At 41.9% G+C, this 27,439-nt stretch overlaps 2 protein-coding genes across 4 annotated transcripts in view; both read left to right on the top strand.

Annotated features, from left to right (window-relative positions):
- The first annotated feature begins 15,777 nt into the window (after positions 1 to 15,777).
- Patl2 (PAT1 homolog 2) lies at positions 15,778 to 27,046 on the top strand. Its single transcript, XM_027925772.2, has 15 exons — positions 15,778 to 15,793; positions 16,400 to 16,596; positions 17,180 to 17,255; positions 18,060 to 18,195; positions 18,693 to 18,758; positions 18,980 to 19,121; positions 20,641 to 20,761; positions 20,848 to 20,945; positions 21,286 to 21,339; positions 21,443 to 21,576; positions 21,729 to 21,888; positions 22,383 to 22,523; positions 23,908 to 24,005; positions 24,769 to 24,918; positions 26,926 to 27,046. The coding sequence occupies exons 1-15, from the start codon at positions 15,778 to 15,780 to the stop codon at positions 27,044 to 27,046; spliced, it is 1,710 nt and encodes a 569-aa protein (XP_027781573.2).
- Positions 27,047 to 27,108: 62 nt separating this feature from the next.
- The window catches only part of Spg11 (SPG11 vesicle trafficking associated, spatacsin), a 75,745-nt gene continuing 75,414 nt past the window's right edge, over positions 27,109 to 27,439 (top strand). For all 3 annotated transcript variants that reach the window (XM_027925110.2, XM_071608211.1, XM_071608212.1), the window contains exon 1: positions 27,109 to 27,381. In XM_027925110.2, coding sequence (XP_027780911.2) covers positions 27,125 to 27,381 — 257 coding nt within the window. In that variant the 5' untranslated portion in view covers positions 27,109 to 27,124. The remainder of the gene's footprint in view (positions 27,382 to 27,439) is intronic.

Below are 27,439 nucleotides of genomic sequence, written 5' to 3'. Positions count from 1 at the left end.
TTTAAAAGTTAAACATACACTGGCCTTTAGACCCTGTCATTCCATTTAAGGTATGTGCCAAACAGAAAATGAAAGCATGTCTGTACAATGACTTGCACATACATGTTCATAGCAGCTTTATTTTTAATAGCCATAAACTAGAAGCAATCCAAACAGGTATCAACAGGTGATGGATAAACACATTGTAATGTACATCTATACAATAGAATTCTACCAGCAATAAACAAAAATTGAACCATTGAGACAACAACATGAATGAAATTATGCTGAGTAAAAGAAACAAGAGTACAACTGTATGATTCTGTTTAAATGAAACTCTAGAAAAGATAAGCTAATCTAATAATGACAGAAAGCAGTTAAGTGGTTTCCAATCAATGGGCAAGGAGGGAGCAGAAAAACCAGGAAGAAATTTTCAGGATGATGGATTTGTTCATTATGTTATGTTTGATAATGGTTTCAGAAGTGTGTACATATGTTATAATTTATTGCATACTCTCTTTTTTTTTGCAGTGTTGCGAATTGAATCATAGTACACAAGTGCTCTACCACAAAGCTACATCTCCAGCCATTTTTTTTTTTTTTTTGGTTTGTTTTTGTTGAGTTTTTAATTTTTTTGAGACAGGGTCTCACTAAGTTGCTCAGGATGGCCTCAAACTTTCATCCTCCTGCCTCAGTCTAATGAGTAGCTGGGATTAAAGACATGCACAACCATGCCCTGCTCACTTTACATTTTGATTTATTGCATGTCAATTAGAATTGTTTAAAATGTCAACCCCTGGTGGGCACCGTGGTGCACTTCTGTAATCTCAACACTGGAGGCTGAGAGAGGGGGATTTCAATTTCAGTTCAAGATCAGCCACTGCAATTTAGCAAGACCCTGTTCCAAAATAAAAAATAAAAAATGGCTGGGGATACAGCCCAGAGGTAAAGCACCTCTGGGTTCAATCCCCAGTACCCACTCCTACCCCCACCACACAGGCACACACACAAGCCCTGAAAGCACAGATACCTACATTGTGTTAGGTTTAAAAACAAAACAAAACAAAAAAACCCTGAATGGATCTCTGTCAGCAGGTTTTTCTTCTTGTTATTGGTACTAGGGATTGAAACCAGAGGTGCTTAGCCACTGAGTCACATCCTCAGTCCTTTGTAAATGTTTACTTTGAGACAGGGTCTCACTAAGTTGCTGAGGCTGGCTTTGAACTTTATGATCCTCCTATTTCAACCATCCAAGCCACTGAGATTACAGACATGTGCCACCCCGTCCAGCTCTATCAGCAGTTTTCTGAGCCAGAAAAGCAGGCCCACTAAGACAAAAGTACAAGTATTCATAGGACATTTATAGTGGTCTCTTTCAAATTTTATGTCGTTAAAGTCTTACTATTCAAAGTGTGATCCAAGTATCAAGAGCATCAATAACACCTTGGATCTTTTAGAAATGCAGAACCTTAGGTCCATCCCAGACCCACTAAATCAGAATCACCTTTCAACAACATCCCTGGTGATTTATGTACACACTAAAGTGTGTAAAGCTGCTGGCCCAAACTACACAAAAATCTATATTTCTACATTTACATTTACAGATAAGATAAAAACTCAGGTAAATAAGATACTTGCCCAAATTGGCACTGAGCTGGGATTCAAATGCTAGCCCATCTGATTGCAAACTTTAATGTTTTCCACTAGAAAAATCACACAAACTTGTTGTTAAAAAAAAAAAAAAAATCACCAGGTATTGCTCATGCCTTTTTCCCATCAACTCAGGAGGCTGAGGCAAGAGGATTGCAAGTTTAAAGCCAGCCTCAGCAACTTAGTGAGGCCCTAGGTCACTTAGCAAGACCTTGTCTCAAAATGAAAGAAATAAAACATAAAAAGGGCTAGGGATGTGGCTCAGTGGTTAAGTGTCCCTGGGTTAAATCCCTGGTTAAAAAGAAAAAATCAAGTAGTACAAAAGTATAAAATCCTTAATTCCCCCAAATCCCCTCAATAATAACCAGTTTTAAAGTATTTTTCATTTTTTAATTATAAGTCTGACACATGAGTGTATTTTACCCTTGTAAAAATGCATTCTATTAGAGGTCTACCCAGTAAAAGTGAAATTTGCTGGGCTGGGGCTGTAGCTCAGTGGTAGAGCACCTGTCACCCATGTCTGGGGCATTGGGTTCAATCCTCAGCACCACATAAAAAGAAATAAATATAATGTGTCTATTCACAACTAAAAAATATTTTTAAAAAGTGAAATTTGCCTTCAGCTCCTCCCATATCCATCCATGAATGTACATTGTATATAATATGGAAGAAGAGGAGTTTTATTTTTATTTTTTTAAAGAGGGGGGGAGGGAGAATTTTTTAATATTTATTTTTTAGTTTTCAGTGGACACAACATCTTTATTTATTTATATTTATGTGGTGCTGAGGATCGAACCCAGCGCCCCATGCATGCCAGGCGAGCATGCTACCGCTTGAGCCACATCCCCAGCCCTTATTTTTATTTTTGATGGGGCTGGGGATAAACCCAGAGCCTCATACATGCTAAGCAGGCATTCTACTAGTAAGCTATGCCTTTAGTCCTAGAATTTTAAATTTATAATTACAAAGATTATTACTATGGTTCGGTCATTAGAATAATAGCACAAAAGTTTGTGCTCTATTTGTGTAATATGAAATGAATTGTATTCTGCCATCATATATAACAAATTAGAATAAACAAATAAATAACTTAATTAAAAAAAAGAAGAATAGCACAAAAGTAATCAGAGGTAACATCAGTTGTCACCTTGCATAGAGAGAGGGAATAAATGCTGAAGCCAACCCCCTTAACTGCGCAGGGACAACAGGGCTGCCCCAGATGCCAAGAATTGGGAAGAGTCTCTGGGGAAATCTTACCAGTTTCTAAATTACTGGCACAACCTCTCTCTTGTACTTGGGTCTTTATCTCAGTTCCTACCTAAAACTGTAAAATTCTAACTTGGATATTTTCTAGATTGCTTTGGATTCTGTATAGCACTAATAAAAAATGCTGCAGTCTGGCTGGGCACAAAATCACGAGCCACTCAAGCAGGAACAAACTTTATTTCCAAAACTCCCGGGAACACCATGCACGCGCACGCGGCCTTCTCCCAGGACACACCACACCAACCGGCAATCCCTCCTCCGGCAATCCCTCCTACCACACTTCCCCAACCAATGGGAACTCTCCTGGAGTCCCAGAGAGCTCTAAAGTAGCAGGCCAAGGTGGACAGCAGGGGTCTAATATCCAATTGAATGCACATCTTAACATAATCATTATCATCTCAATGGCTTGCTGGTGTCACCTTTCAACCAAAAATGCCATGCATATTTCCTACTCAGCTATGGCTCTTAGCAAAAAAATCAAGAATCAGCTGAGTGCTGTGGCATATACCTGTACTTCCAGTAACTCAGGAGGCTGATGCAGGAGAACTGCAAGTTCAAGGCAACTTATTGAGACACTGTATCAAAATAAAAAGGGCCAGGTATGTAGCTAAGTGGTAGAGCCTTTGCCTAGGATGCACTGGGCCCTGGATTCAATCCCTAGTACTACACACACACACACACAAAGATGACTCTCCTCCAAACTATTATCTTTTTCATTTAAAAAAATTTTGGGTACTGAGAAATTGAACCCGGGGTCCTTTGCTACTGAGCTATATTCAGTCTTTTTCATTTTTATTTTGAGTTGCCTGGGCTGACCTCAAATTTACTATCCTCCTTCTTCAGCCTCCTGAGTCATTGGGATTGCAGATATGTAACACTGTACCCAGCTCTAAACTCTTCCATTAAAAGAGAACTATGAAGAAATCGGGAATAATTATTTAGTAAAGAATCAAAAATTCGAAACAAAATAAACAGCACAAAATGATAAGGGATGTCCACAAAATCCACTCATATACTCAGAAGGACCAGTCAAGGTATGAAGAAGATAGCCAGTAAACATAAAGTTGGTGGGTCTGTAATAATGGTTCTTTATTTCATTGTTTATTATTATCTTAATTACTGTTGCTGTTTAAACTGTAGGTCAACTTGCCACAAATGAGTTTTCTTAAAGATAATTTATCATGAGTCAAATTAGCCAAAAATCTATTATTCTAATGACCAATTACAGTAAAACCTGAGATGGGACTGCCTTCTCTGCACATTCCAATGCTCTGCAGGTGTGGGTGAGATGAGTTCCACCATCTATCCTAAGAAGCCAGGCCATGGCAGTTGGGAAGTGGGCTCAGTGACCATGTACTCAGAGACTAATGGGGGAATAGAAGGTTCCACAAAATTGGGATATTCGTTGCATTTGGTTATCTTCATTTAATAAAATATAGATATTTCTGGGTCATTACATATATAACTGACTTCTAATTATCAACATTTTTTTCTCTGTGTTATACTTGGGAATAGGCAGAATGATGCCCTCCTTCAAAGATGTCCAGGTCCTCATCCCTAGAACCTGTAAATTAATTACCTTTCATGGCATAAGGGATTGCAGATATAATTAATCTTAAGGACTTGGGAATGAGATTATCAGGGATTATTCAAATAAATCTTATGTAATTATATGGGTCCTTAAAATCTGGAGACTTTTTATGACTGTAGTCAGAGGGCAATATGGTAACAGAATAATGGTCAGAGAGATTGAGTTTACTAGCTATGAAGAGGCCATGAATCAAGGAATGAGGCTGGCCTCTAGAAGCTGAAAAACAGCAAGGACAGATTCCTCTAGAATCTCCAGAAGGGAAGGTCATTCTGCCAATTCCTTAACTGTAGCTCCATGAAACTTGGACTTTGGATCTACAGAAACATAAGATGACAAAATTGCGTGGTTTTAAGCCACTGAGTTTGTGGAGATTTGTTATAGCAACAATAGAGAACTAATTCACCTCCTTCCCCTTTTCCAGAACCTTGCACATTTGGGTTTGGTTGCCAAGAGCCTAGTTTAGTATAAAAATTTGCCTTTCTAAAATTTAGTTTATCTCTCAGCTAATCCAGAGAATCTCAACCTCACAGAAAATCTGGACACACTTCTCTACTTTCTAACTACTCAGTTTGGCTTGGTCAGGAGCCAAGTCCTCCCTTCCTCTTTCTGTCTGCTATGGTGCTAGGTCAGCCCTGGTGATGTGGGCCCACTATATCAGAATGGTAGACCTCAGCCCCGCTGGCATTGCCATATATGGGCTGTTTCACAGATAATACACTCCAAACAAGCCAGACCACTAGTTCCCTACCTGCTATTGCCAGTGTCAAAAAGGAAGTTAGAGTAAAAGAGGGGCCCAGGATAAAGGTGCCCCAAAGCTTTGGCTTCACTCTTAGCCTGGCCTAAATGCTTCCACAATCTGGTCCCCAAACTGTTCATCTAGTCTCAGGGCTCACAAGGATCATTCAATCATTTGACAACTTATTATTGAGAGCCCGCTAGCTGCTAGGCACTGGATAGCACAGGGAAGTTCCTCCCCTGAGGAACACAAAGTCTGTAGTTTATAGACCTATAAATAAATCATGATAACAGGACTGCAGCTAATGCTACCTGGAGGCATTAAGGAGGAGCCAACAGTGGACCTTGGCACCAAGGGATAGAATGTGAACTTTGTCCATTATACTGTGATGCACTGCCAACAAAGCTGGACATTCTTTGGTGTTTTTTGTTTTGTTTTGTTTTGGTGATGGAACCCAGGGCGTCATGCTTACTAGGCAAGCATTCTGCTATTGAATACACCACTGGCCTCTTTAGGTATTTTTTGTTGAACATTTTAGAAAGCTTTTCCAACTAGCTTTGCCTTTTTCTAAGTATAAAATTCATGGCCATAATGCCAAGTTCAGATAAGAATAAAGATAAGAATTAAGATTATCTAGATTATCTGTTATTCTACCTCCCAAGATAACCATTGCTAGTGCATTGGAATGTTTATACCCAGACTTTGCCTATTTATATACAGATGTAAATATGGAGATTTATCTATTTTTGGCATATATATATATAGCTTATACACACACACACACACACACACACACACACATACAATCTTCCTGCATATGTTTCTCTGCAAACTGGGATTTTTTTAACCATATATCATGGACAATGTATCTATTTCTAGAACACTAGAGATCTATATTGTTTATTCATAATTTCATAGTATTTCATTACATGAATATATAATACTTTTTCACCCAATCCTGCATTTGAGATTTTTCTAGATTTTTTCTGTCCACAGATCTGCTTAGGCTTCCTCATGACATTGCAGATAGATTGCAAGAGTATGTTTCAAAAAGCTGGAATAAAAGCTACAGGGCTTCTTATGATCAAAGAAGACCTAAGCCTTGGAAACACCAGAACACCTAGTTCAGTATTGAACTAAAGTCAGCATTTACAAAGGAAAGGAAGGATTAGGCTTCACCTCTCAATAGGTGGAGAAGCAAAAGTTTCATGGTCATTTTTAATTTGCCAGAGGCCAATGGATTGGAGGTCTTGATACAGTGGAAGAACAGTTAACTTGAAAACATTGACCTTAGCTGGAAGAAAACTCAGTTTTTAAACAGAAAATCAGGAGGAGTACACACAGTGGAGTCTGAAATTGGTGGCTGCATGTTCTGCTTTGATAATAAATTCAATATCACTTCTGAAAGATGACTTTCCTTAGATTTATCCTAAATAATAGGGGAGAAAAAGAGCAAGAATAGGAAGGAATATGTTACAGGTACAGTTGTATTGGATATTTAACTGGAAGAGATTGTGGAATCCATCATTAGCATCAAATCCCCACTAAGCAAATGTGGTCATATTCAAGCTCTGCTTAGAGCATTTGAAGCTCATGATCAAAATATTTAAGGAACCAACATTGATAGAATCAATTTCTGGTCAATGAAAAATTTCATGGACATGGTCATGGTGTCAACCATTCAGGTTTTAGGCTAAACCATCCTTTTGAGGATAAGTATTAAAACCGGTCTTTAAAAATGGATCTATTTAACTTGGAAAAAAAGAGAAGGAGATATGCAGTATATGTATCATCCTTGAAGTAAAGAGCAGCGAAACACCAAATCTCCATTCCCAAGAGCCTAGCCAGGTTAAGGGAACAGTAAGAGTGGGCCCAGATCAGAATGTTCAGATAAATATTATACTGAAAGTTCTTGTCGCTCTCTTTCTTATGTGTATTGCAACTAAGGTCAACTAGTGTTATCTGTAGGGAGCTGCTTTCTTGCACACATGCCAGGACAGCTGCACTTTGGAATATTGGCCATATGAGGAACAGAGCAAACTGAGATGTCACTGCTTGTGTAGCCTACCTTTTAGAATCCCTCTCTCTGTGGTAACTGGTAAGGAATTGAAGACACTGTGGCAGGATAAGTGCTACTTATCCAGCTGGCTGCCACTAGACAAGAAAGTCACCATTAGGGATGGAAGCACTATTTTCTGGCAAAAAGCACTGTGAAGGAAGGCGGTGCTATTGTTTAGCTTGTTGCAGCTGGACCTTCCCTGTAGGCATTTTTTTTTTAATTTTTATTGTTGGTTGTTCAAAACATTACATAGTTCTTGACATATCATATTTCACACATTTGATTCAAGTGGGTTATGAACTCCCATTTTTACCCCGTATACAGATTGCAGAATCACATCGGTTACACATCCAATGTTTTACATATTGCCATACTAGTGTCTGTTGTATTCTGCTGCCTTTCCTATCCTCTACTATCCCCCCTCCCCTCCCCTCCCATCTTCTCTCTCTCCCCCATCTACTGTAATTCATTTCTCCCCCTTGTTTTTTTTTTCCTTTCCCCTCACTTCCTCTTGTATGTAATTTTGTATAACAATGAGGGTCTCCTTCCATTTCCATGCAATTACCCTTCTCTCTCCCTTTCCCTCCCACCTCTCCTCCCTGTTTAATGTTAATCTTCTTCTCATTCTCTTCCTCCCTACTCTGTTCTTAGTTGCTCTCCTTATATCAAAGAAGACATTTGGCATTTGTTTTTTAGGGATTGGCTAGTTTCACTTAGCATAATCTTCTCTAATGCCATCCATTTCCCTGCAAATTCCATGATTTTGTCATTTTTTAGTGCAGAGTAATACTCCATTGTGTATAAATGCCACATTTTTTTTATCCATTCATCTATTGAAGGGCATCTAGGTTGGTTCCACAGTCTAGCTATTGTGAATTGTGCTGCTATGAACATCGATGTAGCAGTGTCCCTGTAGTATGCTCTTTTTAGGTCTTTTCAACAAATGGTGCTGGGAAAACTGGAAATCCATATGCAACAAAATGAAACTGAATCCCTTTCTCTCACCATGCACAAAAGTTAACTCAAAATGGATCAAGGAGCTTGATATCAAATCAGAGACACTGCATCTGATAGAAGAAAAAGTTGGCTCCGATCTACATATTGTGGGGTCGGGCTCCAGATTCCTCAATAGGACACCCATAGCACAAGAGTTAATAACTAGAATCAACAAATGGGACTTACTCAAACTAAAAAGTTTTTTCTCAGCAAGAGAAATAATAAGAGAGGTAAATAGGGAGCCTACATCCTGGGAACAAATTTTTACTCCTCACACTTCAGATAGAGCCCTAATATCCAGAGTATACAAAGAACTCAAAAAATTAAACAATAAGAAAACAAATAACCCAATCAACAAATGGGCCAAGGACCTGAACAGACACTTCTCAGAGGAGGACATACAATCAATCAACAAGTACAAGAAAAAATGCTCACCATCTCTAGCAGTCAGAGAAATGCAAATCAAAACCACCCTAAGATACCATCTCACTCCAGTAAGATTGGCAGCCATTATGAAGTCAAACAACAAGTGCTGGCGAGGATGTGGGGAAAAGGGTATACTTGTACATTGCTGGTGGGACTGCAAATTGGTGCAGCCAATTTGGAAAGCAGTATGGAGATTTCTTGGAAAGCTGGGAATGGAACCACCATTTGACCTGTAAGCATTTTTAAACAACCCTTATGTCTTAAAATTGGCAACAGTATTGCTACTGACTCCTTCAACCCTTTAGCTTCACACTGTATGATCTACACGTAACCATGATATAGTGGAATGTCCCCCTTATAGTATATTACTGCTATGAGATGATTAGCTTTTTTTTTTGGTACCAGGGACACTTAACTACTGAGCCACATCCCAGCCCATTTTTTATATGCTATTTAGAGACAGGATCTCACAGAGCTGTTTAGGGCCTCACTAAATTGCTGAGGCAGGCTTTGAATTCTCTTTTTTTTTTTTTTTAATATTTATTTTTTAGTTTTCGGCGGACACAACATCTTTGTTTGTATGTGGTGCTGAGGATAGAACCCGGGCCGCACGCATGCCAGGCGAGCGGGCTACCGCTTGAGCCACATCCCCAGCCCCGCTTTGAACTCTCAATCCTCCTGCCTCCACCTCCAAAACCACTGAGATTATAGGCCTGTGTCACTGCACCTGGTTGATGATTGGCTTTGAAGCAATTTGATCTTGAAGTGCTTTGATACTTTAAGTGACATGGAACAAGTTGTTTTCCTGCTCTCAAAATAGAATTTTATAACTAACTTTTGATTTTTTTTAAACAGATAGTAAGAATGTGTCATTTCTTGGAGAGTGGACTGTTCATCTACAAATATCATAATTGTTATTTTGTTTTTTATATATATATATATATATATGACTTACACTGAACCTCATAGTCTAATGAGTTTTTAAAATTTGTTATTATTTTATTTGTTCTACTTAATTGTACATGACAGCAGAATGCATTTCAATTCATCACACACAAATGGAGCACAACATTTCAATTCTGGTTGTACATAATGTGGGGTCCCACCATTAGTGCAATCATACGTGTACCTAGGGTAATGATGTCTGTCTCATTCCACCATCTTTCCTATCCCCAGAACCCCTCCCCTCCCTACCCCTAATGAGCTTTTTAATGAAGATTTTTTGCAATATTATTTTCATCACGAAAATCTTCAAATCAGCTTTAGCTATAGGTTTCATGGGAAAAGACTATAGCTTCTGCAGCCACAGTGGCTCATGCCTGTAATCCCAGTGGCTCCAAGGCTGAGACAGGAGGATCAGGAGTTCAAAGCCAGCCTAATCAACTTAGTAAGTAGCTAAGCAACTCAGTGAGACCCTGTCTCTAAATAAAATTTTTTTAAAAAGGAAGGGGGGGGGGTGGTGGCTAGGGATGTAGCTCAGTGCTTCTGGGTTCAATCCCTAGTAACAAAAAGCAAAAGTTCAATCCCTGATATCACCCCTCCCAAGGGAAAAAAATAAACCAAAAACTACTCTTCCTTTGTAACTTAATTTTGCTTGTTGACACAATGAACAGCATATTACCTGATAAAATACTTTGGATTTTTCTTTTTTTTCTTGGTGTAGTGGTTTCAGAGATTAAACTCAAAGCCTCAAGTATGCTAGGCCACTGGGCCTATATACCAGCCCTTCATTATTATTATTTATTTTGGTACTATGGATTGAACCCAGGGGCACTTAACCACTGAGTCACATTCCCAGTCTTTTTTACTTTATTTAGAGACAGGGTCTCACTAAATTACCTACGGCCTCACTAAGTTGCTAAAGCTAGCTTTGAACTTGGGATCCTCCTGCCTCAGCCTCTGAGCTGGTGGGATTACAGGCATGCACAATCACACCCAGTCCCAATCCTTTTTTAAAAATTTATTTAGAGACAGGGTCTCACTAAGTGGCCCAGGCTGGCCTTGAACTTGCAACCTTCTGCCTCAGACTCCTGAGTAGCTGGGATTATAGACAGATGTGTCACCCTGCCCAGTCAACTAAAATACTTTTAATGTCATTGAAAAGAAAGAAAAGCCAGGAACAGTGGCTTGTGCCTAGTCCCATAAATCAAGAGGCTGAGGCAGGAGGATCCCTTGAGCTTAGGAGTTCTCTCTAACCAAACTGGGCGACATGTCCAGACCTCATTCAGAAAGAAAAGGAAGGGAGGGAGGGAAGGAAAGAAAGATGGAAGGAAGAAAGTGAAGAGGACAGACAGATGTGAGTGGGGGAAACATGAGGTTAAGGAAATAATTCTATAAAATGGGCCCATTGTGCTGACCCCCACATGGTTTATATGTATTTTTTAATTATTATTATTTTTAGTTGTAGTTGGACACAATACCTTTATTTTATTTATTTATTTTTATGTGGTGCTGAGGATCGAACCCAGCAGCTTGCTCTTGGCAGGCAAGCGCTCTACTGCTGAGCCACAACCCCAGCCCCTTGGTTTATCTTTTAAAAAGCAATTTAACAGAAACCCTGCCTGACTTAGGTTGAAAGAATATGTTAAATTACTCAGCAAACTACCTGAAGAAAAGCAGGCCCTGAAATGCTAATAAGAACACAGTTACCCCCAAAGGAGGGTGGGGTAGACTTCTGTGACCCTTACACAGACCAGATCCTGGGACTCAGGGAGATAGGAGAATTCCCCCTAACCATAACATCTGTAAGAACAGATTCCAATTAAACTTGTCAGCATGGGCCAAAGTGATCTAGAGTTGTCATGGCAGTATAGACTTAAAGGTCTGATGTCATCCTGCTGTCAGTTAAAAGTGAAGAAATGGACCTGGGCTGGACTCTCTGGAAACTTCCCAGAGGGCAGGAGAGGCATGCCATCCCTCTCTTCTCTGAGAGGACCCACTCTCTCCCTTGAGAGTGCCCCCTCTTCTCCTTTTCTTTTTCTTTTTTTTTTAAATTGGTACTGGGGATTGAACTCAGGGGCACTTAACCACTGCACAACACTCCCAGCCCTTTTAATTTTTTAATTTTGAGACAGGGTTTCACTCAGCTGCTCAGAGCCTCACTAAGTTGTTGAGGCTAGTTTTGAACTTGCAATTTTCCTGCACCACTGTGTCTGGCTCCTATCCCTTCTAATAAACTCATGCCTGTTACTCTGAGTGACATGTCTGGAATCTTTCTGACTTCATCGCAAGAATCTGGGTTTGAAGGGAAGCCTTCACACTGCCTCAGTTTTCCGGAAGGCCCTAACCCTGTAATTGGAAAGAAGGAAGGGAAAGGGAAGAAAAGAAATAATGGGCCAGGAAGCTGCCTTAATCAACAATGTCCTAGACCAAGGGAATGATCCCCAGGGAATAAGCGCTGTAGTGCAGAATGATGAAAAGAGAGGCCTTCGAGAAAATCTCAAACTCCCCACAAGGCTAAAAATTGTTGTTTCTGAAACCCAAACTAGAAGACTGGAAAGTTTAAGACAAGAGTTTGAAGAGGCAGTCAAGGTCAGATCTTAAAGTGCCCTAAGCCTCACATAAAGGACAGGAAAAGAGAGTCCACTGAGGTATTTTAAGTTGGGAAATATCTGATCTGACAAGAGGACTTGGAATCATCTGCATGTGAGCAGTAGAAAATGGGAGTGTATGAGATTGCCCAGGATCTTAGGTTGCAGAAAAGTTAACCTTTTAGGGATCTGTGTTCTCTAGGAGAATGTGATGAAAGGTATAACTCTCCAGAAAAATGCATGTTAAAAAAATCACATAAGGGGCTGGGGATGTGGCTCAAGCGGTAGCGCGCTCACATGCGGCCCGGGTTCGATCTTCAGCACCACATACAAACAAAGATGTTGTGTCCGCCGAGAACTAAAAAAATAAATAAATATTAAAAAAAAATTCTCTCTTTCTCTCTCTCTCTCTCTAAAAAAAAAAATCACATAAAATATAGACAATTTTTAGGGAATCCTCAGATTAAGAATCTTTGATATAGAGGGGGAAGAGAAATAGACTGAGGAAGAAGATATTTAAGGGATTGGAAGAGGATAACAACAGCAGGAAAGGAGTGAAAGAAAGATGACCCAAGAGACACAAAATCAACTGGGTGAGGTGGCGCTTGCCTATAGTCCCAGAGCGACTCAGGAGGCTGAGGCAGGAGAATTGCCAAATTCAAGGCCAGCCTTAGGGGTTTAGTGAGAGGCTGTCTCAAAAAATAATAAGGACCAGGGGCTGGGACTGTGGCTCAGTGGTAGAGCACTTGCCTAGCATGTATGAGGCACACTAGGTTTTATCCCTGGCACCACATAAAAAAATAAAAATAAAATAAAAAGGACTGGGCATTACTGGTGGTGCATGCTTTTAAACCCAGAAGTTTGGGAGGCTGAGGCAGGAGGATCACAGGTTCAAAGCCAGCCTCAGCAATTTAGCAAGATTAAGCAATCTAGAGAGACCCTGTCTCAAAATAAAAAATAAAAAGAGCTGAAGGTGTGGCTCAGTGGTTAAGCATCCCTGGGTTCAATTCCTGGTACCTAAAAATAAAATTTAAAAAATTTTAAAAACATTGAGGATATAGCTCAGTGATAGAAATCCTGGGTTCAATTCCGAATAGCATCAGAAAGAGAGAGAGAGAGAGAGAGAGAGAGAGAGCGCTGAGCCTAAACTGTCAGTAAGCTATGAGAGGATAAAGATTCAAGGAGGGTATATCAACAGCATTGGAGGGCACAGAGAGTTTAGCTAAATTCAAGATTAAAACATTTCTTTTACAATTATAGTTCAGAAATCACTGGTAACGGTACTGAGAATAGTTTCTAAGGAGAGATGGGTACCAGTTTTTATTGTTGTTGTTGAGCTTTTCTCTGTATGTAAAACCAATCTCCTCTGCTTGGCTCATTGTGATGTTTAATCTTTTCTAAAAAAGTGTTGCCCAAATATAGGGTAGAAAACAAAGCCAGTTAAGATCTTTAAATTGCTGCAATTTTTGTCCTTTGATCATGTGTAACTTTATTAAAAAGAGGAGGGCAGAAGGTGTAGCTCAATAGTAGTTCCAATACTTAGCAATGCAAGGCCCTAGGCTCAATTCCCAGCACAAACACACAATACTTCAAAAAGAAATTTAAAAAACAGAATAGATTTACAACCATTAAAGACACTGAAATAAAGGAATAAAGTTCTCCTCATGAAAGTGGGACAGTTCTTAGCATTTTAAATGTATTTTTAAAAATCAGATTCAACAATCATGTCTGCCTGCCTGTATTGCTTTTTTCTTTTCTTTTTTTCCTTTCCTTTTCTTTCTTTTTTATTTCTTGTTGTTTTTGAACTCATGGGCTCCAGGAATCTTCCTGCCTCAGTCTCCCAAGTAGCTGAGACTTCCAACACCACTCCTGGCTTGTACTTCTTATTCTGTGGGAAGCTCTAAGAAGCCACAGGAAGTATCTATGAAAATTCACTGTTGTCCCAAGCCTAGCACAGTCCTGGCACAAATGAAACTTGCACTAGCCAATTTTCTTAAGACCCTTTAGAATAAAAATCTGCTTGCAGAAAATGTTTCTCCCTATGACATTGTCTCTCAAACAACCTAAATCAATTACTTCTGAAACACTGACATTTACCCTTTGGCTCTTTTGTTAATAATGCCAAAGTAAGTTATTAGAAAATTTGGGAGATAAGCATTTCCCAAAGAGCCTGAATTCAATTCAGATATTTGAAACATTTTTCAGCAATTACCATGCTACTTAAATGTGTTCCTTCACCCATATGGTTCTGACCTGCTACAGAACATTTGAAACATTTTTTTTCCTTTAAAAGCACCAAGAATACTGGTCTTCTAACCATGACAGTAGGGCTCTAACTCACATTTGTGGTATAGAGAAATTAGCTTTGTTTTTATTTTATTCAGATATTCTACAGAGTCTTTGTTTCAGCTGAACACAGGATGTGGGCACAGAACCCAGGAACACTAAGGGGTTAGATGAGGTTTAGTTGTGTCATAAATTTTGCCTCCAAGCACCAGTGGCATACTTTTTGTTGTTGTTGATTTGTTTTTTCTCCTGAGTTTCTGGACCAGTTTTTTTTTTTTTTTTTAATTAGAGCAGCCAAGAAGATAAAAGTGTGTTTTACCTTAGGCAAAAGTGTTTTACCTTAAAGATCTGGCTTCTAAATTCACAGGAGTCTTTCATTCATTACAGCTGTCTAGCCCACTTAAACTCCTGTGACCAGGGAAAGGCAAGCAGCCCCAGGTGGCCTTGATGGAGCTTCAAGGGCACTGCCCTGAAGCTCTGTGAACTTGATTGTTAAAGAAACTTCCTCAGGGTGCACTCAGAGCTAGTCTATCCAATTTTCTAGGAGCTAAACCTGGGTGGGATTAAATGGACCGCAATCTTGCAAAGTCCAATAAAGAATGTGGGAAACAGGGACCCTCTTTTTAAATATCTGCCCCTAAGATTCCAATAAACTACCACAAACTTGGATGGTTAAAAGTGCAGTTTATTTCTCTTTCCTGATCAAGAGGTTTCTTTCTCATTAGATTATGTTCTCATACTTCTAATAAGTCTCAGGATTGAGGGATGCTTGCCCTTTAACAGGTAAGCAGGGGAGGGGCTGGGGCTCTTAAAGCCAAGAACAGCAAGCAGGCTCTGGCCCAGGCTGCCATGGCTAACCTGAGCAGAAAGGACAGCAACAGTCAGGCGGTGAGTGTCAGCAACAAGGTGTCACGATACACAAATGGTAGCCGGTGGTGGTCATGTGTGAAGTGCTTCTCTTCCAACTCCTGGCCCTATTCCTTATTTCTCTCCCTTTGCAGAGCTGGGATGGTGAGATTCAAGGGTGGGGGCTTATGGCAGTCTGAGAACCCAGGGTCTCACTCCTTAATACCTAAGGTCAATAATTCTCTGACCACCTTCTGGGAGAAGAGTGGTTATTTTAGAGAACCATGCCATCCTTACTGACCAGGGGGGGTGTCTCTGGGTCTCTTTCTTGTCCCAGGTTTACCTTCCAGAGGCTGACAATGCTCTCTCAGTGGAGGACACAGACATGCAGAAAGCCTCCCAGCCTGCCAAGATGAAATGCCTTGAAGGTATCACCAAATGGACTATGGTGTCCACATAAAAAGTTCGGGCATACAGAGGCTTGCTGATTTGCTTCCTAAAGGCTTGGGCATCCAGAACAACTGGAAGAGATTCCAAACTCTTCCACATGCTAGCCACATCTCACAGGCACCTAAGATAACTTTTCTGGCTCTTATTTTCCTTATCTACATAGTAATTTATCAACAGATTCATTGACAACCTTGTAGGAACATATACATGTAAAATATCTGTCAGACAGGGTTAAATTACAGGGAGTTGGAGCAGCTGGCACTTCAGTTAAAGAGGAAACAGAAGGGGCTGTTGGGTGGGGGAGAACAGGTGGAGAAAGAAGCCTGTAGAAGCACTCAATGAGGCCACTGAAGATGGGATGTGGGAAGTGAAGGTGTCTGGCACCTGCCAGGTTCTGTTTTCTTTAGTGGGGGATATTTGGGGCACCCTGAGCTAGGGAGGCTGAGAACCCATAGAACAGAGGTGTTGGTTGAAGGCAATTCCAGAGATGGCTTTTGAACAGAAATGGTATTGAATAGCAGCCCCTTAGACAAGACTTCTCACACCTGAGGCCCCACCTTCCACAGATTCACACTTATCCCAAGGGCCTGGCAAGTTCTGTGACCCCTTGGCTCCTGAGGAAGAGCTGGTATCTGCTTCCCAATTGGAAAAAGAGGAAGAAAATGAAGAGGAGGTGGAGGAGGAGTGTCTGGATCCAGATCCAGATCTGGCCGCAGATCCAGAGGAGGAAGAAAATAATCTCCGGGATCCAGCTTTACTCAGTGCTGTCCATAACACACAGGTACCATGGCAGTAACAGGAGGGGAAAGGGTTGTCCTGAACAGTCTGCAGCTCAGACTGTGATTAAATATACCTCTCCTCTCCTCCATTCCTAAGACAAGTTCTGAATTAACATTTTCTATTTCATCCTTGAACCTGATTTAGGGATTCTCTCCTTTCCTCTTTCCTCCTGTCTGCTACTAAAGTTTCTGATGCTGTCCTTAACTTGAAGCCAGGTCTTACCTGGGCTGTGCATCACCATAGGTGAAGGCCCTGCTGCTGCTGATTCACCTTTATTTGAATCCCTTTGTCCTGCTAGTCCATTCCTGATATTTGTTCGTATAAGTAGGGAAGATAGATGAGGACTCTCATATAAAAAGGAGGTAACTCAGACCCTCCTTCAACTACTTCTGAGATAATAGTCTTCCTTCTTAATGGAAAGAGGGAACTTGGCACAGTTGAATTCAAATATGAAGGAGGACTAGGTTGGATATTGAAATGGCTGGCTTTGCTGTCCCCTCCCACATCTCCATGGACACAAGTAAATGTAGAAGACATGACGCCACGAATGCCCTATTGAATCCAAGTTTTTCCTCCTTGCTCAGAGAGGTCTGCTCAGCTTCCCTAGAGTCAAGGCCTTGGGGATATCACCCAGTTCCTTGCACTTTCTGTGGCAGGTGAGTCTTCTCCAGTCTCCACTCTATGAGGAGAGGCATTGAAAGGCACATGTTCCTCACATCACTGGCTGCTGAGGAGTACTTCATCCCGGAGTGTGTTGAGTATCCCTCTGCACAGCTGGGACTCTTGCATTGGTGTCCACCACTGCACACTGTCACATTCATTATGTTCAGTCTACCTTTCTCCATCTCAAGATAAAAACCTCAAATGATGTACATATGGGAAGTAGGAGCAGCTCCATGTAGAGGAGCATGGTAAATGGCAGGGATTATGCCCAGTCAGGGGCACAGATGAACCAGGCATTCAAATAAGAAAGGACAAACTAGATCTCTACTTCTACTTTATGAAACATCTTATCAGAAAAGCAGCACTGAGTTTAGAGCTGGAAAGAGTCCTGCCCTCAATTAACTGAATATTAGGAATATGGCCTGGGAGGGAGGAATCCAAAGATCAGGAAATACTACAGGGAGAACTAGAATGGAATTACAGCTCTGATGAGGTTGTCAAAAAAGACAGATAAGCTCTGCTCCACTGGCTGAAAATAACCTGAGAAGACTGTTACTAAGAGAATAAGAGCCATTGAAAGGCACATGTTCCTCACGTCAGGGACTGAAAGCAGCTTCTTAGGAGGTAATGAACTCTGTTGAAACAAGGCAGGAACCAGTTTGGCTTGAGAGATCCCTAACACAGAAAAATGTGGTTCAAGGGGGAAAAAGCAGGTGAGATGGAAGAGGAACTGGGGCTGAGCAGCATTCTCTTGGTGGAGAGGTCCCTCTTCCAGATCTCCTAATTCCTCTTGGTGCCCAGACCATCTGTTGCCAATTCCTTTCCAGCCTATATTTCCCAGCACCAGCTCTCCAGCCCGGCAATTTGGACCTGAACAGCCCTTACCAGACCCACCTCTCTTCTGCAGCCCACAGACTTCATGCCCACCTCAGCTCAGGTACTGGTTCATGGTGCCCAGGCCCCCAGTGTCAGGACAAACAGAGTTCCTCCTAGAAATATCAGGAGATGATGGCTGAGGAGGGATGGGTGCCACTCTACCAGTTGCCACAGAAAAAAATACTGACAGAAATTTAATAACAGGTCTGAAGCATAGTCCAAGCTCCTCCTCACAGAGGAGGAAATGGAGTGAGGCCCAATGAGGTAAAAATTTGAGGTCGTCTAGTATGGCAGAACTAAGGCTAGGACAATTCTGAAAAGCAGGGCAAAAGATTTCCTACTGTGCTAAGGTTTTTCTACAGCCAAATTGCAGGAAAATACATCTTGGGGGTGTGAGGATTGTGATGTTTCATGTTGGCTTTTTTGAGGGAGGCACATGAATAAATAGGGTTCTCTTTGATGTTCACCTGAACTTACCCTGGGCTGAATGAATGGAAAGGGTGGGCAAGCAGAGACTTTACTTCCACCTAGCTCAAGTTTCCTTTTAAGTCTCCACAGTCATCTGACCCAGCTCCACCCTCAGCATCAACGGATTTTGCTTCAGCAGCAGAGTCAAACGCCAAGGTAAAACCTAGATGCGAAACAAGGTTGAGGGAAGCCTATCTGCATGATGGGTATTCCCCTGTGGCCAGGTATTTCGCCCAAAGCCCCTGCACTCTTGAATTGTTGCCTATCACTGCACCCTGCCCCATCCTTTTCAAAGAGTGGTGAGCAGTAAAATGCTCTGGGAGGTTCACTTTGGCAGGGGTGGGTAGGCCTGAAGGTATATTTCTCCTGGCTCGAAGTCCCCCTGTCAAGAAGCCTTGGTCTCAGCAGTCAGATCCGTATGCTAACCTCATGACCAGAAAAGAAAAGGACTGGGTGATAAAAGTGCAGATGGTTCAGCTGCAGAGTGAAAATCCCCGCCTGGATGATTATTACTACCAGGTGAGCCTCAGGGCCCCAGCCTTTGACCTTGAGCCCAAGTGAGCCAGGACTTCACTCCACTGGTTCAGCTCATGGAGACCATGCCATTCAGATGGGAGAGATGATCACTAAAGAACAGGAGTCATATTTCTCATGTTGACATACCTAGTTCTTTTCCTTCTATTCTACACTTCAGCCAAATAGGATTATTTACAATTGTCCAAACACACTTGGATTTTGTTTCTATCTTTTTCTGAGAATTTCACCTATTTACCTGAAAATATGTACTTTCTTACCTTTGCATCCTTTTGTGAATCTTGTTATAAACATCTATTCTTTTTAGGTCTAAAAGTGCAGGAATCTTATCAATGGTGAAATTCAGTTTGTTGAACAAATGCTTGCAGACACTTTGTTTCCCCCTACTTCCTACCTCCCCTCTATTTGTGCTGCAGACTTTTGTGCGCTTTGTCCAGAGGTTTTGGGGCTATCTGGGCTGTTTTCACTTTCTCAACATCCATGAGCTCCCTACCAACATTCCCACCTTCACTTCCTTTTCATTTACATTAGTTTCAGTTTCTTCCTTTCTTTTTAGTGAGCTTCAAAAATCGTCCCCTTCCTGTCATGAAAGTTTTGTTTTCTTGCCTTTTTGGCATTGCACCTAAATGAAAAAGCCTTACTCAAACTTTTTTCTCCCCCATTAAGAGTTAGTGGCTTTTAGTTTAGGATTTCTCACTTTTAAGACGATGTGAGGGTTGATGCGTAAATCCACAGATGTATAGAACTGGTCCAGAGGCAAGCTGACAATACCTCCCTAGTGCCAGTTCTGGACTTCTTAACCATCAGATAACTGATTTAGGACAGCACAAGTGGAGTCACAAGATTAAAATGGGGAGGGGAAGGACAGGTGATGCATGTACTTTATTGAAGAATGTATGAACAGTCAGATGCTGGAACAATTTTGCTTTCTGGCTCCACTTTGCTCTCTACCTTGTTATGAGATCTGGTAGCTTTAGCTAGCTTTGTTAAGTGCTTGGTATGAGAATCCCAAGACAGGTGACATGGGGCTTAAGGCACTTTAGAATAACTGCTAGGCAATGTGCGCATGGTGGCACATACCTTTAATCCCAGCTACTGAAGAGGTTAAGCCAGGAGGATCACAAGTTCGAGGTTTGCCTTGAAAATTTAGCAAGACCCTACCTCAAAACAGAAAACTGGTAGGTGCCAGAATCATTTCAGCAGGGGAAAAAATGCTGTATGTGCCTCTCATGACTCCTTTCTTGCAGTGGTTCAAATTGAAGGTTCTCTGGGTCAGGTAGCTGCAGGTTCTCTTTGTGAGAAAGGGGAAAACCTGGGATTGTGGCTCAGCGGTAGAGTGCTTGCTCAGCATATGCGAGGTGCTGGGTTTGATCTTAACACCACATAAAAATAAACAAAAAATAAAGGTTTAAAAAAATGCTATATGAGAGACTGCTGTAGAAGAGTAGTTGAGAAGATAGTCACTTATGAGTTTTTTTTTTCCCCCTATTCCCTGGACACACAGGAATATTATCAGAAACTAGAGAAAAAGCAAGCAGATGAAGAGCTACTTGGACAAAGGAAAAAGACTGACTCTCTTAAGCTGATAACACCTTACATTCAGAAAGCAGAGGTTTATGAGTCAGGTAAGATCAGGCTGACTGACTGGCTTAGGTTAGACATCTGAATGGATAGAGGGTGGAATGTGCCTCTCATGACTCCTTTCTTGCAGTGGTTCGAATTGAAGGTTCTCTGGGTCAGGTAGCTGTATCAACATGTTTTACCCCTCGTCGAGCTATTGATGCTGTATGTCATGGAACTCAAGAGCAGGTAAGAGGGCTGGGGTTGTAGCTCAGTGGTAGAGCACTTGCCTGGCACATATGAGGCCCTGGGTTCAATCCTCAGCACCATGTAAAAATAAATAAATAAAGGTATTGTGTCCATCTACAAGTAAAAAATATTAAATAAAAAGCATTATCTTCCCAGAGCCTTTTTCATCTCCATTTGAAAGGTCTAGAATACCCTCATGTTTGAATTCTGATTGTGACCTAAGAGGGAGAAGGCAGTGTACTCAGACTTTGTGTCCAGCCTTTCCAGTTCAGTTTCTAGCTAATCTGAGGCCTGGGCTGCAGCTGTGGTGTGTGGCTGATGGCCAGAGACTTCCTTCTAGGATACAGGAGATACAAGCAGTCAGAGGCTTCGGGTATTATCCCAGATTGAGAAGGTAAGACAGCAGTTCCTTGGGGAGGAGTTCCTGATTTACCTTCAAGAACAGGATATTTCTCAGTTACTTCCTCTTTCTCCTTTCCCTACCCACAATTTTTCAGATGTTCCTTCAGTTACTAAAAATAGAAGAAAGCCATAAGGATGGGCTTCCACTGTCCTGTTACTCCAGACAAGAGAGGAACCAGGTTGAGAAGCTCTTTCAAGCTTTAAAGAGCCAGGAGCAGAACAGTCTGGAGTAAGTGTGGGAGGGCCTCACCGCAGCCCAAGAAGGAAAGGACCAGCAAAGACATGGGGATTGCTGCTGCCCTTCCTTCCTGGCATGTAGTTCCTTTGTGTGTGTGTGTGTGTGTGTAGCTGAGCTCTGAAAATGCTCTCCTCTTCCCGCAGGGAAGTAGCTGATAGCTTCCTGCAGGTTCTCTCTGTAAGGAAGGGGAAAACCTTGGTAGCCCGGCTGCTCCCCTTCCTGCCCCATAATCAAGCTGTTAGCCTTCTTCTGACCATCACCCACAATCTGCCCCTCCTGGTCCGGAGGGATGTGGCTGACCAGGTACTAAGATATTCAGTGGAGAATAGGATGGTCTCCTGCATGATTTAGTGATCCTTCCTCCCCTCCATTCCTGCCCCAGCCCCCAGAGATGCTAACAGGGTTCTGGGCAGTAAAGGGGTGGGGGTGGGACTGTCCCCACCATTCTCAGATAAGGAAATTACAGAATAAACTGTAAGAATAGAAGATCATCTTTCAGGTATGATGTGCAAAAGAAAATGTGTGTATGGTTCCATAGATGGGTGCTGTGGTGTTTTGAAAGAAGATAGGGGCCCCCTGATAAGTGTTGAGCTCCATATTTTCTTCCCTCAGGGAACAGGTGGTACTACAGGACTCAGTGTTAGGGATGGAGATGAATAAATGGTGATAGGTCTAGAAAGTAACCTAGCTGGGAAGGTACCAAGAGCAGGCCAGCAAGGCAAAGGGGCTGGAGGCAAGATAAGACCAGGTGAAGTTATACTGGAGTTTGATAGAAGTGCTTATTGACCTTCTTGCAGGCCCTACACATGTTATTCAAGCCTCTAGGCAAATGTATCAGTCACATGACCTTCCCTGAGCTCCTCCAAGGACTTCAGGGGCTAATGTTGCTACCACCTGGCTCCTCTGAACGGCCAGTCACTGCAGTACTTCAGAACCAGGTACCACATCTGGGAGTCTTTTCTTTCCATGAACAGCTTCCCAATTGGGCGCAGTGATGCACACCAGTAATCCCAGCAGCTAGGGAGGCTAACGCAGGAGGATTGCCAAGTTCAAAGCCAGCCTCAGCAACTTAGCAAGACCCCGTCTCAAAAAAGGGTTGGGGATATGACTCAGTGGTTAAGCACCTCTGGTACCAAAAAAAACAAACACCCCAATACAAATAGCAAAAAGTTTCTTTTTGCTGTTTGATACCTTCCAAGTGGTATTGCTGGTAAGGAATAAGCGAGGGAATGTTTTCCTCTCTCCACATGTCTTGTTTTCTGCAGCACTTCTCAACTTCTATTGAGCACAGATTAACCTGGGAAGCTTACTAAAACACCAGTTTCTTTGTCCTATCCATCTGAAATTCAGGGATGGATGGATGGGTACGCATCTATTTCTCTACCAGACTCCCTCTGTTACTGCTGGTGTGAGCTTCTATAGCAATCTCTAAACTCTTATTTGCCTTTTGTTTTGGTACCAGGGATCAACCCCAGCAGTGCTTAACACTGAGCCACATTCTCAGCCCTTTTTCTTTTATTTAAAGACAGAGTCTTGGGGCTAGGGATGTGGCTCAAGTGGTAGCGCGCTTGCCTGGCATGCGCGGGGTGCTGGGTTCGATCCTCAGCACCACATAAAAATAAAATTAAAAAAAGATGTTGTGTCCACTGAAAACTAAAAAATAAATATTAAAAAATTCTCTTAAAAAAAAAAAGACAGTCTAGCTAAGTTGCTCAGGGCCTTGCCAAGTTGCTGAGGCTGGCTTTGAACTTACCATCCTCCTGCCTCGCTGGGATTTCAAGTGTGGACCACCACACTTGGCCTTGTGTTCCTTTTAGTAAGACCTTCTAAGTCATTTATAAGTGTGTTTAAAAATCACATGTAAAACTATAATATTAGGTATATAATAAATATAAGATAGAAAGTTTTAAAGGATGAGACTTGAGATGTGAAAGTTCTGATATTGTCTTCCAACATACCAGTGGATTACCTTGTGTACTCCCCTCTAAAGACCTTTGCTTAAAGTAATGCTTCTTAAAGTGGAGTTCACAAACCACCTGTATCAGATTTCTGAATCCATTCCTGATCAATAGACAAGATTCCTGGGTTGGAGCCTAGGAGTGTACATTTAGTCAGCTCATAAAGAGGCTTGTGGAATGTTCGGAACAGCTCAAGATTCCTTGGGAAAGTCACGAATCCTTGGCTAACCAGAATAAAACTTGACAGTTCTTGTGGGTATTGGTCTCTATCTGTAAATGTGAACCTACAGAAAGCACAGCAAGAGAAGCACTAAATGCCTACCACAAACCCATTTTGCCCTCAACTGTGTGTATTCACTTGCAGTTTGGAATATCTTTGCTCTATGCCCTGCTGAGTCATGGGGAACAGCTGGTATCTCTGGACTCTTCCCTAGAGGAACCCATCAGTGATCATACAGCTTGGTAAGATCATAAAGGCACATGGATGTTAGTTCAGTATCCTAGGGATGTGTAGGCTGAGCCAGATAAGAGATTTACTAGGTGGCATATTCAAGCATTTCTGAAAGGAGGCTGGGCAGAGAAAGGAGAATTAGCAGGGTTGTAGCTGTTCTGCATTTTACCCCCCTTTCTTATAATGCCCTAGAGAGTTGGTTTTCCATGGAAGGCAGTGTAATGTAGAAATTAAGAGGACAAGCTTTTGAGTTAAATAGACCCAGGTTCGAGTTCTGGCTATGTCACCTGTCAGCAATTTAACTTTGGGGCAAGTTATTCACTTCTTAATCTGTTCCCTCATTTATAAACTAAGGATGATGTTTCTAATCCTTTAGAGCTATTAAGTTTAAATAAGAAGTTGGGTATGGTGTCGCATACCTGTTAATCCCAGTGGCTTGGAAGGCTGAGACAGGAGGATCATGAGTTCAAAGCTAGCCTCAGCAATGGCAAGGTGCTAAGCAACTCAGTGAGACCCTGTCTCTAAATAAAATATAAAATAGGGATGGGGATGTGACTCAGTAGTTGAGTGCCCCTGAGTTCAATTTTTTCCCCCTAGTAACCCCCTCCTTCCCAAAATGAAAGATTTATAAGCCTTAAGCATTGCATACCACATACCAAATTGCTATCTGGGGGCAGGGGTAATGAAGTACTGGTGGAAAGACAAGAAACCTTGTCCTAGAGTCTGTTTCCTGCATAAATATAAAAGCTCTGATGTGTTTCTTCTGTCTTCCAGGACAGACATGGTGGTTCTGATTGCCTGGGAGATAGCCCAAATGCCTACAGCCTCTCTGGCAGAACCCCTGGCCTTCCCCAGCAATCTGCTTCCTCTATTCTGTCACCACGTAGACAAACAACTGGTTCAGCAGCTAGAGGCCAGGATGGAGTAAGTGATAGCAGAAACAAGGTTATAGCCCCTTGCTCAAGCCCAATTTACATTCTCTTTCCCTTCCCTACTTTCTTATAAACTATGAGCATGGAGGATAATGTGCTTTACAAGCAGTTTCAGATATTCTGGCATTTACTGAGTAACCAGTCTGGCCCAAGTTTGGGCCTTATAGCTTGTTTCTTCTGCCAAATTTTATTATTCCTAGGTGTTGGGTCATTTATAGTGCTATTTGCAGGGCAGAAATTAATCTGAAAAGTGAATTCATTCAAGAAACGAGGGGGGGACTGGGTTGTAGCTCAGTGGTAAAGCACTTGCCTAGCATGTGTGAGGCACTGGGTTCTCTTTAGCATCACATAAAAATAAGTAAATAAAAAAAAGGTATTGTGTCCATCTACAACTAAAAATATTAAAAAAGAAATGAGGGGGCAGGAGTTGTGGTTCAGTGGTAAAGCTCTTGCCTAGCATGTGTGAGGCACTGGGTTCTATCCTCAGCACCACATAAAAATAAAGGTATTGTGTCCACCTACAACTTTAAAAAAAATTAAAAAAATAAAAAGAAATGAGGGACAACTATTCTAGGATATAAACATGAAATACATAGAGGTTATCTTTGTCCTCAGAATGGCCATCTGCTAGAAAGTCAGGTATTAATTAAATCACACAAATAATTGTAAAATGGAATTACGCTTGTGGTTAACATCTGTTCTCTTTGTAGGCTCACTTGGATCTACTGATCTGTTTGTTCTGGACTACTTATGTGGGAAATTAATCATTAATGATCCAGAGAGTCTTAAGACAGTTCTTATGCATTCATATATTGGAGGATCCTGCCCCAAACATTTTCATATCCTTTCTTAGAATCTAAATGATGTGCCTAAAAATAAGGCATGACTTAAAATATAATTAAAGAGGTAATAAAATGATGTGTTAATTGTTTGTAAGTTAGGAGCTATGATGAAGGGCATCTTATGTGTGAATGTTCCAAGAAAGACCTGACTATAAGTCAGTCCTTGTTATAGCTAAAAAGGTATAACCTGGGAAGTTGCTTCATTATTGCCCCTTTTTTAGCTAAAGAAAATAGCTCAAACGGAGCTAAAAGGATTGGATATAAGCATCTTCCTTTTGGATAAGAAATGTTTGGTTTCAGAGTTCATGATGGTGGCTGAGACAGGAGGAAGGCGAGTTCAAAGCAAGCCACCAGCCTCATCTATTTAGTGAGGCCTTAAGCAACTAAGCAAGACCCTCTCACAAAGGACTGGGGATTTGGCTCAGTGATTAACCAACTATTTTGGTTTCATTTTGACAAAATTATGCATTCATCAACAAACAATGGAGAGCTTTTTATGAACCAGGCACTGTTTTAGGCAGAGGGTAACAGTATGAGCAACACAGCGTTCCTGCTTTTTTAAAGTTTACATAACCGGCTGGATAGGAACTGATGCAAAATATCTAGTAATAAGCATCATGGGGAAATAAAATCGATGATTAGAAAGTAATTGGAATGAAGGAGCCTTTAGGTTGAACCGTCCATAAAGGTCTCTCGATACAAGTTAAAGTGAAATGTTCTGAATATGAAAATTAATGTGTTAAAGTACTGCTAGTAAGAGACCATCCCCAGACGCCTTCTTAATATGTCCTCAACCCTCATTCTTCTGACGATCTTGTACCATACTTCCTCAGTAAAGCATAAATAATGAAATAGGAGCTCCACCATCTCCAGCGTTTAAACTTACCCGTTTCCAAGTTACAATGGTTATTATTTGACCTCAACATTCAGGTCTACCCTTTCATGATGGATTTGCACTGTAAGACTTGGTTATTGCTACCAAGGAAATGGCACCACCTCAGAGCCTGTAAACAAATAATGGCATAAGAGGAGAAGTCGGGACCGAAGGAGCAGGAAGCGACTAGACTAAGTAGCTAAGGGTAATACCACAATGAGAACAGCTGCAACAGCCTGCGTTAGGCGGCTAAATCAGGCCTTCGTGCATTTTTGTGGTTAAGCGTAAGAGTGAAAGGCAGCTGTGGTCGTACTGGAGCTCCGCACCGCCTGCAAAAAGCAAGGAAAGTCAACTGGCTAGAAACAGCCCAGAGCTTCTGGAGAGAATCACGAGGCGGCACGTGAGCGGCGCGAGACACTGCGCATGCCTGAGACGCAGTCAATTCCTGAACACAGGTGACCGGAAGGAACGGCTTGACGAAGATGGCGGCGAAGCAAGAGACCGGAAGTGCTGCTTTCTCCGGCGGTAGCTGCCGCGCCGAGTCCATGGAGCCAGTCTTACCTATGCTATTGGTGCCGGTCCGCTCCGAGGCGATCGAGCGGCTGGGATCCCGAGCGCAGATGCACAGAGAGCAGGAGGTTCTAGGGAGCTTGACGGCCGCGGGCAGCCTCCAAGTGCTTTCCTTGGCACCCGGCGGCCCGGGTGGGGGTGGCTGCTGCCTTAAGGGTCCTTTCGGCCAGTAAGTGCGGCGGTAAAGCTGGGCAGGGTGGGAGTCCGAAGCCTTAACTCCGGTGGCC

The sequence above is a fragment of the Marmota flaviventris genome, chromosome 2, assembly GCF_047511675.1.
Source record: "Marmota flaviventris isolate mMarFla1 chromosome 2, mMarFla1.hap1, whole genome shotgun sequence".
NCBI classification, from domain to species: Eukaryota; Metazoa; Chordata; class Mammalia; order Rodentia; family Sciuridae; genus Marmota; species Marmota flaviventris.
The sequence above is the reverse complement of the archived record's forward strand: the minus strand, read 5'-3'. Positions and strand labels throughout refer to the sequence as shown.

Excerpts from the sequence above, each read along its gene's own strand:
- Patl2 (XM_027925772.2), top strand. Across the intron at positions 20,762-20,847 it reads AGCAGAGGTTTATGAGTCAG|TGGTTCGAATTGAAGGTTCT; the intron begins GTAAGATCAGGC and ends CCTTTCTTGCAG. Across the intron at positions 22,524-23,907 it reads CTGCAGTACTTCAGAACCAG|TTTGGAATATCTTTGCTCTA; the intron begins GTACCACATCTG and ends ATTCACTTGCAG.